Here is a 9710-nt window from a genome sequence, read left to right on the forward strand (position 1 = left end):
TACAAGCGGGGCCATCCCCGGCAGCGCGCGGGAGCCGCCGAGCCCCTCCCGGTACCTGCTGAGGGGCGGTGCCCGGCCAGGGCCCGCCCGCTTCCGCCCCGCGCCGGGCTCGGCGCCGCTCGGGCCCGGCAGACGCGGCTTCCGCCCGGCCGGAGCATGACCCAGGCGGAGAAAGGCGAGGCGGAGAACGGCAAGGACAAGGAGCGCGACCGGGAACGCGAGCAGCGCGGCGTGAAGCGGCCCATCGTCCCCGCCGCCGTGCCCGAGTCGCTGCAGGAGGTGAGGCCCGAGCCGAGCGGCGGCTGCTGGGCGCTGCTCCCTCCCCGCTGGGGCGGGCCCGGCCCGGGCTCGGCCTTTTAAAGGCCTGCGGAGGGGCGGTGTGGAAGCGCCGGGAGGGCCCCAGGTGGTCCCGGGGGCTCGCTCTGATTCCGTGCTCGTTGTGCCACTTTCAGCAAATACAGAGCAACTTCATCGTGGTGATCCACCCCGGCTCCACCACCCTGCGGCTCGGGCGGGCCACGGACACGCTGCCCGCGGGCATCCCGCACGTGATCGCGCGGCGGCACAAGCAGCCGGGCCAGGCGGCCTACAGGGACAGCTGGCTCCTCAGGGACGGCCTCAATGTAAGCGGCCCCGCCTCGCCGGAATCCGCCTGTCCATCGCCCGTTCTGCGGCGGTTTGGTTTGTTGTGTGGTGCACATGTGCCTTTTATCCTTCATGGTTTTCCAGAGGAGAGAACAACTCCGGTCAAACTTCTTTTTCACCCTTTTAAGGACTGTAGATGCCACCTACTGAAGTCAGTAGGCTTGGACCAGTCTGTTTGCGTTTTATTTGATTTGTTTTCAATGAACTAAACCTAAAGAATTGATAGGTTGAGGATTTGTACATGTTTATTTCCCTGTGCTATGGTCTGGTACCACAGTCAGTATTTCTTCTGATGGCATGCCAACAGTAGGATTCGAATCAGACTTTTTCGTTTGTGAATGTGTTGGTTACTAGTGACTTGGGTAACACAGCAAGTCATTTCAGTGCAGCCTGGTCACAAGACATATGTAATAATCTGAATCTGTAAAAATCGAACTAACCTCTCTAATATTAAACGTCACCGTTTAATAATTGAGATCTGTTTAAACATTTTTGCTCCTACTTCATATGTCTGTAGTTAAGTAGATAATGGCCTGAGCACATCACTAGAGATGAAGTCCAGTGGCCACTAAAAGCAGTTAAAAGATTCAAGTTGATTTGAATAGGTGTTGGGAACTCTAATATAAAAAATAGTTTCTTTAAAAATGAGCATAAGTCCATTTTGGATTGTAGAAACATCTGTCCTTTCTACTGTCCATCAAAATTTAATTAGTAATGATTTCATTGTTTCCTAACAGCTTCAGTACTACCAGTATACAGACATGGTTTGAAAGTATTTACATTGCATATTTGGGGTTTTTCCTTAGAAACCTGAAAGTACTGAGCAGAGACAAAATGGCCTTAAAATGGTGGACCAAGCAATATGGTCCAAAAAGATGTCGAATGGAGCGAGGCGCATACCGGTGTCACCTGATCAGGTAACTCATTCTAATAAGGTCTTAATAAATTGTTCATCCACACAATCCTTGGGTGAGATGCTATGCTTCAGTGGACAAGCATAGATACCCTTTCTAGACCAAATATGGATAAACCTAAACCAAATATGGATAAGTGTTATTGTGCTACCTAACTCTGAAAACATGAGAAAATTAAGATTATAAGTGTTTCCTCGAGGGCTGGGTTCAAAGGGGTATTTAATTTTTCTTCCATGCGTAAAAAGTGACCGGTAAAATATTTATCAAGAGGATTTGGTTTGGTTACATTTCAGGCCAGGTCCTACAACAGACAGATGAGGCCTGCCATTTTGGATCACAGCTCTGGGGCCAAGTGGACGAACACATCAAATCATCCTGAATTTTTGGTGGGAGAAGAGGTAAGATTGATTATCCTGCTCAGTGAGGCTTTGTGTGTTTTAATGCAGCCATGGATCAGTTGCAGTCTGCTATAAGTTAGCATGTACTGAAAGATGTGTAAAGCTAACCAAGTAAACTGAGAAACTTTACTGTGGAGGAACTGAGTATTTTTTATCATTCAGCAAGACAAGAGGGTTTCTCCCATTTTGTTTAACAAGTATCTTGGATCCCTTGCTACTATAAATCAGTGGTTTTGCAGGGAGTAGGTGAGAACTTCACCCATATGGCATAATTCAGAGAAAAGGCAAGAAACTGATAAAAGTATCCCTATATGGAATTGCTGCTGAGTAACTTGATATTTGTGGGCTTCAAAGTGTTTAAATTATTTTAGTTTCTAATATGAGGTAGTGGAAAAATATACCTTTATATTCACTAGATGTCTGTGAGCAAAAACATTCAAACAATTTAGACTATGTATTTGCTGTCTTTTTATCTTAATGGTTTATTATCAAGCCCTTTTACAAAGAAATCAGCTGTACTGCTGTTACATCAGTCTGAGCTCTGCAATGTCTTGTATGTGCTTCTGAAACACTTCCCAGTTGTTTCTCATTTTGTTACTTTTTTTTGGGAAAAGCAATGCCCAGGATGTCATCTCTCACTTTCAGGCCCTGTATGTTAATCCATTAGATTCTTATAACATACACTGGCCCATTAGAAGGGGGCAGCTGAATCTCCACGCTGGACCTGGTGGCTCCCTCACTGCAGTACTGGCAGACCTGGAAGTTATATGGTCACATGCAATACAAAAATACCTGGAAATACCCCTGAAAGACCTAAAGGTGAGCTGTCAACAGCACATTTTTGTGCTGTGGGCTGTATCCACTTCTCTAAGTGTTAAAAGGGAAACAACTTGCTGGTATTGGTAGCCTCTTACTGGTGCTTTCCTCAATAAATACCTTCTTTCTGCTGGTGAGCAGGGTTCCCAAGACTTCATCTGGAATTTTGTCCATGTCTTTAAGACAAAAGCTGTTGATAAAACCTCTTAACATGGATGTTTAGAAATCCCATTATATACATTTCAGTCTTAGTCTTTGTTTGGGTTTTTTTTTGTTGACTGTAAAAGAGGCACCTGGGGAAGGGCTGCCTAATACTTGTGTAATTACTTCTCCTTGCCAAGTAGGTGTTTGTCTCATGCCTGATGTACATTTAAACATTTTAATGGCTGTAGACTCTTGGCACTTACTTAGAACATAATTTTTCAAGTATTAGAAGCCTTCCCCTTTCCTAAAATTTTGATTTTTCTTTTAATAAGTTGTATATCGAACTTTATTGGAGAGCTGGCTTTAATTTACTCTTCTTCTTGTTTTCAGTACTACAGATGCATTTTACTAATTCCAGACATCTATAATAAACAACATGTGAAAGAACTGGTAAATATGATCCTAATGAAGATGGGCTTCTCAGGTAAAATCCATAATGAAGCAAATACTCAATGATTAATTGCATAAGATTTTAATTTTTTTTCCTTTTAAGGCATACTTTTGCACATTAGTCCCAGGTTAGCTGGGACTAGCACCCTCATCTTTTGCCAATCACATAACCTGTCTCTTTTAAAGGGGCAAAATGGTTGGTTAATATTGAAACAAGTTTTTTGGTTTACTGTTATGCATTCCAGCTGTGGGCTTCTCATTCAGCTGAGGTAAAAGCAGCAGCAGTCTGAGTTCTTAAATATTTCTAAAATGCACAACTGTCCAGAAGGACAGACTGGAATCTCTGGTACTTCCCAGGTTTAAGTATGGGCTTGGGACACAAATGTACTCTGTAAAGGTGGATTGTAGGGAAAACAGAGGGTCAAATTGGATCATATAACTACTTAAAGACCTTATCTGAAATACTAATAATAATGCTATTTGAATAAAACCAGAAAAAAATAGGAAAACACTTTATGGACATCCAGTAACCAAGACCCTGCACTACCAGATTAAAAAACTAATTGCAGTTTGGAGATAATACCTTTAATTTTGTAGAAAAAGGATCATTTGACCCCACCCTTAGCTTCTTTTCAGGACTTTTAAAGCCTTATCCAACAAAAAAAAATCTTTAAGTACCCCCCACCCCATCTTCACTAAATATACAGGCTTTCAGTCAGGCTAGTTGTAGATCTTGAAAAGACATAAAATGTCCTTTAAATGTCAGCAACACGACTGTAAAGTTTGGCATAACTTTAATACAATTTTTATCTCATATTGCTAGGAATCATTGTACACCAGGAGTCTGTCTGTGCTACCTTTGGAAGTGGTTTAAGCAGTGCATGCATTGTAGATGTGGGAGATCAGAAGACAAGTGTTTGCTGTGTAGAAGATGGTGTTTCCCATCGCAACACCAGGTACCTTGGAGTGTGCAAAATTATTAGAATCATGGACTTATTTGCTTACTAAAAATTTGACTTCTAAAAGGAGACAAAATTTCTATAAATATAGGGGTTTTCCTGCTCTGAGGCATTTAACAGAGACAACTGTTACAATATGAGCCTTAAAGAATTATCTTTAAAAGAAGAAAACAGGCAGAACTGATCATAACCAATACTGTGTTCTGCAAACTCTGTGGAAGTAATGATTCCAACATGTCTAAAATATTATTAGCATTCCTCTCCCTATTGCTGCAGTCACCCTGTATTTCAGCAACTACATAAAAAGATCTTTTTCTTCTCTGTCCTTTAGGCTGTGCCTTGCGTATGGGGGATCTGATGTCTCAAGGTGTTTTTACTGGCTTATGCAACGAGCAGGATTCCCATACAGAGACTGCCAGTTAACTAATAAGTTGGATTGCCTGCTGCTTCAGCACCTAAAGGAGACATTTTGTCATCTAGATCAGGTGAGAAGGGGAAAATTTTGTGTTATCCCAAGTAATTTTTTTTTTCTTTTACAGAGTGTTACTCTGGGGAGCCTTTCTGTGAGTCCAAGTTAATTGTAAATATTTTACTCAGGAGAATACTGGCAAAAGTAGAAGCTTTAGACTTGAAATGTTTGTAACTTGGTTTATTTTTCATCTAGCTGAAAGGAATCCTAACCCTTAGAAAGATAATTTCTTTGTTCTTACTGCTGAAAGAAGCTGGTAATAGTTGCATACTTGCTGGTTTTCAACTTCAGTTCTGTAAGATCTGCCAGCAGGTCTCTTCTTCCTGCAAAACTCTCATTGCAGAGGCTTAGGCATGTAGAAAGCTGTCAGGCACATCATAGTATGTGGAAAAGACTTAAAAAAATCTCAAGAATAGGTAAATAAAGTCCATATTAGAAGAGAGTTTTGTTACTTTTTGCTGTTTTCTGTAATTAAATAGATTACACAGCTTGATAAACATAAAAGATAGATACCTTTTTTTTTTGTTTGTTTCTTACCTTAGGATATTTCTGGATTACAAGATCACGAATTCCAAATTCGGCATCCGGATTCTCCAGCTTTATTGTACCAGTTCCGATTAGGGGATGAAAAATTACAGGTGATTTTTAAATTCAATTACAACTATAATGAGCATTCAGACTCAGAGCCTCAATTTATATCAGTCCAGTGCTACTAAGCCCATCTGATTTATGGATTGTTCTTAAACTGTGCTTGTAGATAAAATAAATTCCTATATGGATGGGTGGGCCTAATGCAGAACTGGTGGATACACAAGACTTTCTAAGTAGCTTTAGCCACAATTCTTGTTACTTCATCTAAATATGATAATTATCCTTCAAGTGCAAAGTGCAAAAAAAAATAATTTTGCAAGTTTTTCAGCTCACCATTGAATTTTCTAATTTTGTAACAAACGACATTTGAGTACTTGTTTATCATGCAATGCTAAATCTGTAAAGAAACTTGTGTAGTTATTGGGATATTTTTTAATTATAAAAAACAGAAGATACTTTAGTATTTTACAGACTACCTGGAAGAAAACCACTTCTATTTAATTTTGAATTGTGAGAAAAATAGAACAAGACTTCTTTTTTCTGCAGTAAATGCCATAAGAAGGAATACTGTAGTAAAACCATGCCAAATCTCTCCTCAGGCACCCATGGCTCTGTTTTATCCAGCAACTTTTGGAATTGTTGGACAAAAAATGACAATTTTGCAGCACAGGTCACAAGGTGATCCTGAGGATCCTCATGATGAACATTATCTGCTGGCCACACAAAGTAAGCAGGAGCAGGTGTGTGATTGCTGGTTTTATTTTTCATGAACTATCATTTAATTGGGGAATTAAATGAGGACTCATTTGCTCATCTCAGAAACCAGAGTTTCTTACCTCCGTCTGAAGTATTAAAGAATAAATTTAAAGTAAGAAGTTACAGATGTCTAAACAATTTTTTAATTAGAATTTTTTAATTTAATTAGCATTTTTCCAGTCTAAGAAGGGATCCCTACATTATGGGATTGAGCAATCAGATGGAGTTCAAAATAAGCCCTTAGAACATGAGGATTAAATTGAAAATTAGAGGAGGCAATAATGCAGGGCTTAACCTTGCTGTGCAAAAAGGTGAAGGGAAGTACAATGGTGCTTAGTTAAATCTTTGTACTGGTCTGTAACTTGCTGTGACCTTTTTGCATTTTGGTTTTCTCATTTTTAAGTCTGCAAAAGCTACAGCCGACAGAAAATCTATGTCAAAGCCTGGTGCATTTGAGGGAGAGTTGAGAGGCCAATCCTCAGACATTTCAGAGAGGATCTACCCACAAGAAGTGGAGCTGGGCTCTTCCCAGGGTGACTGTATGATACCTGGCAATGATTCAGAGGAGCCTTTAACTGCACACATGTCCAGGAAAACTGCTATTTCTCAGTTTGAAGGCAAAGCCTTGGGCCTGGACAAAGCCATCCTTCATAGCATCGACTGCTGTGGTAAGAATTACATTTGTACCAGTCTGTGAAATAGACCTCAGGGTGGGTTTATGTAACTCCTGTATTTCACCAAAGAAAGATGTGTCTCTAGGTTTTATCATCTGGAGAGTAGCTACACTGTTTCTTATGCTTGCATCTCTGTTGATGTTTCTTGTGCTATGTATCCAAGAAATAGAAGAATTTTAAAAGCAAACATCAGTTTCTATCTGGTTTGACTTGGACTAAATTAATTGTAATGCAGGCCATAATAACTTTAAAAAACAGATGTATTTCTATATATTCATTCATTCCAGCATCTGATGATACGAAAAAGAAGATGTACAGTTCCATCTTAGTAGTGGGAGGAGGCCTTATGTTTCATAAAGCTCAAGAGTTTCTTCAACACCGAATTCTCAACAAAATGCCACCTTCTTTCAGAAGAGTTGTTGAAAATGTTGAGGTCATCACAAGGCCTAAGGTAACTGTTAACTGATAGCTAAGTAGATAGTAAACTATGATTGGTTGAAATCTTTGAAAGATTAAAAGAAAAAAGTTCTTTTAAAATCCCAGAGTAGTTGAATATCTGAGATGTAAGGGAGCTTTCAGCCTATTTTAACATAGCACTGGCTGGTTAGGGACAGGGAGTTAGAGGCAAAGCCAAGAGTGTGACTGGTGCAGATCACTGAAGTGTTTTATTAGCTCAAGGCCCTATTCTTAAAGAAGCAGTTAGTACTGGCCCATGAAGGTAACCTGTCTCCTCAGCAAGAAATTGGGATTTGTTTTATTTTTTAGTACTATATAAAGATAATAGATAAACAGGCATTGAGATTAATTTTCATTTGGCATTAATCAGGCAAAACTTGTAAATATCCTTCCATCTATTTCAGAGCCTCCATTACTGAAGGCAAGATTTTCATGATGTGCTTAGAAAGCATCTTAAAACAAGAAGTGACTTCTTAAAGCATCTTGAATATCAATTAAATATTTTTATCTCACTGCTTTTTCCTGGGTAATACTGAAAAACTTTTCCCCTACCCCACCAGATTCTAACTAGTGAATAGTGTTGGAAAATAGGATACAACTTTGGAGAATGATGCAGAATGGGACCAATGACTGTGTGCAATGTGTGTTTTGAATTTAGGATATGGATCCACGTTTAATAGCCTGGAAAGGAGGGGCAGTTCTGGCCTGTCTGGACACAACACAGGAGCTGTGGATATACCAGAGGGAGTGGCAGCGCTTCGGTGTCAGGATGTTACGGGAGCGAGCTGCCTTTGTGTGGTAGTGGAGGGGCTTACAGAGGAACCTGTAGGGACTTAACTGAAGATTGCTTTCCCCAGTGCACATGAATTGATCTTCTGCTGATAACCTATTTTTTGTATTTTATTAATATTAACTTCAACTGAGATTTTTCTGGACGTGTTGTAAAAAACCAAAAGACTTACTGAATTCATTTGACTTCAGCTACCCTTTGTCTTTTAAATTGTATGCATTGAATTCTGCATACAGGGTACCACTGTCATCTCCAGAGTAACTATATTTATATTATACAGGTAATGTATATTAAAATTGCACGATGTAGGAACTTATGTGAGAGATGTTAAGCCAAGATTCATTCCAGAAACATGTACACAGAAGCAACGGCTGAAGAGTGCAGCTGTGGGTTTAATGTAATATTCTGATTGCTACTCTGATGTTACCAGGAGATGAGTTGTTATATAAGTGATCATTTGGGTAAAAGTGAAAAGAAGAACTACAACTACAGTCACTCTTTGTATTTTACTTATGTAATAAATTATTTTGTGGAAAGACAAAGAATTTGGAAGTGGAGTATTTTTTTCTTGCCCTGTACTTATCATCAAAACCTCTTAGTTTTTCATTATCCATTGTAGAGTCCACTTTTTTTCTTTTTTTTTTTTTCAAAAATAAATATAATATACCCAAAAGACCTAGCTGCAGATTTATACAGCCAGCACATCTTGCAGTTCATTCCACCTGAGGGCAGTGAGGCTGCACTCCTCAACCACCCTGCAACACCAACCAAACCTGGTTTGGTTGAGCAGCTGCCTTCAAAACCACAGGACTGGTTTGAACTGAAATCTTGAGGCTGGAGCTTTCTGAACAAACTTGAGAGCATTCCTATTGCAATAATACCTAAATGGCAGTCTCTTTCATATGACCTTATCTAAAAGGATGCTTGCAGCAAAACTACAGAATACAAAAGCTCAAGAAGGTAAGAACTCTTACCTCTGTCTGAGATGGCAATGAGACACAGTCACAAGTAAAGCAGCAAGGAGAAATCACTCACATCCTCCAACTGAATGGATTGTGAGGAGCTCTAAAAGAGAAAAAAATCACTTTGAAACAAGTCTCTAAAAGCTATCATCAGTTATCATAATACCAATATATGGTATGTATGCATTTAATTATTTGTATATTAATAGAATTTAGAGAAAATGCACACTGATTTACTGCAATAATAATTTTCAATGTCCCTACAGTGAAAGTGTGCTAAAATGCAATGCAAAATGATTAATCATCAATATTACAGTTGTTGATTACTTAATTTACTTCATTTTCTTTCCTACTTTGAAAGAAGCAAGGCATATCAGTCTGAGTCTGTTCCCTGCCAATTCTTCCCAAGTCACTGGAATGTACCTCCCCCTGCAACATGACGCCTCATCAATCATCATCTCATCTCCTCTCTTCCTTTTTGTTTGGAGTTTTACCCTGAGCAAGAGCTACAAAATAACAAATTCCTGAAGCACAGCATTACTCTAGTAAGCATAAAACTTAAGAGGAGGAAGGTAAAAGGCAAAATTTGCCAATGCCAGTATATATAAAGTCACCTAAGACCAAAATCATCTGCATCTTGACAGGATTTTAACATCCAAACATCCGTATAGCCAAAACATTCATTT

At 39.6% G+C, this 9710-nt stretch overlaps 1 protein-coding gene across 1 annotated transcript; it reads left to right on the top strand.

The window, feature by feature from the left end:
* Positions 1 to 117: 117 nt before the first annotated feature.
* ACTR8 (actin related protein 8) lies at positions 118 to 8607 on the top strand. Its single transcript, XM_066557972.1, is given in 13 exon segments — positions 118 to 304; positions 307 to 623; positions 1452 to 1562; positions 1853 to 1957; positions 2603 to 2776; positions 3308 to 3401; positions 4191 to 4323; positions 4658 to 4811; positions 5338 to 5433; positions 5986 to 6126; positions 6546 to 6810; positions 7104 to 7267; positions 7931 to 8607. Coding segments are annotated over 13 exon segments (2046 nt in total). The 5' UTR covers positions 118 to 156; the 3' UTR covers positions 8075 to 8607.
* The last annotated feature ends 1103 nt before the right edge of the window (positions 8608 to 9710 follow it).

Source organism: Molothrus aeneus, chromosome 12 (assembly GCF_037042795.1).
Source record: "Molothrus aeneus isolate 106 chromosome 12, BPBGC_Maene_1.0, whole genome shotgun sequence".
NCBI lineage: Eukaryota > Metazoa > Chordata > Aves > Passeriformes > Icteridae > Molothrus > Molothrus aeneus.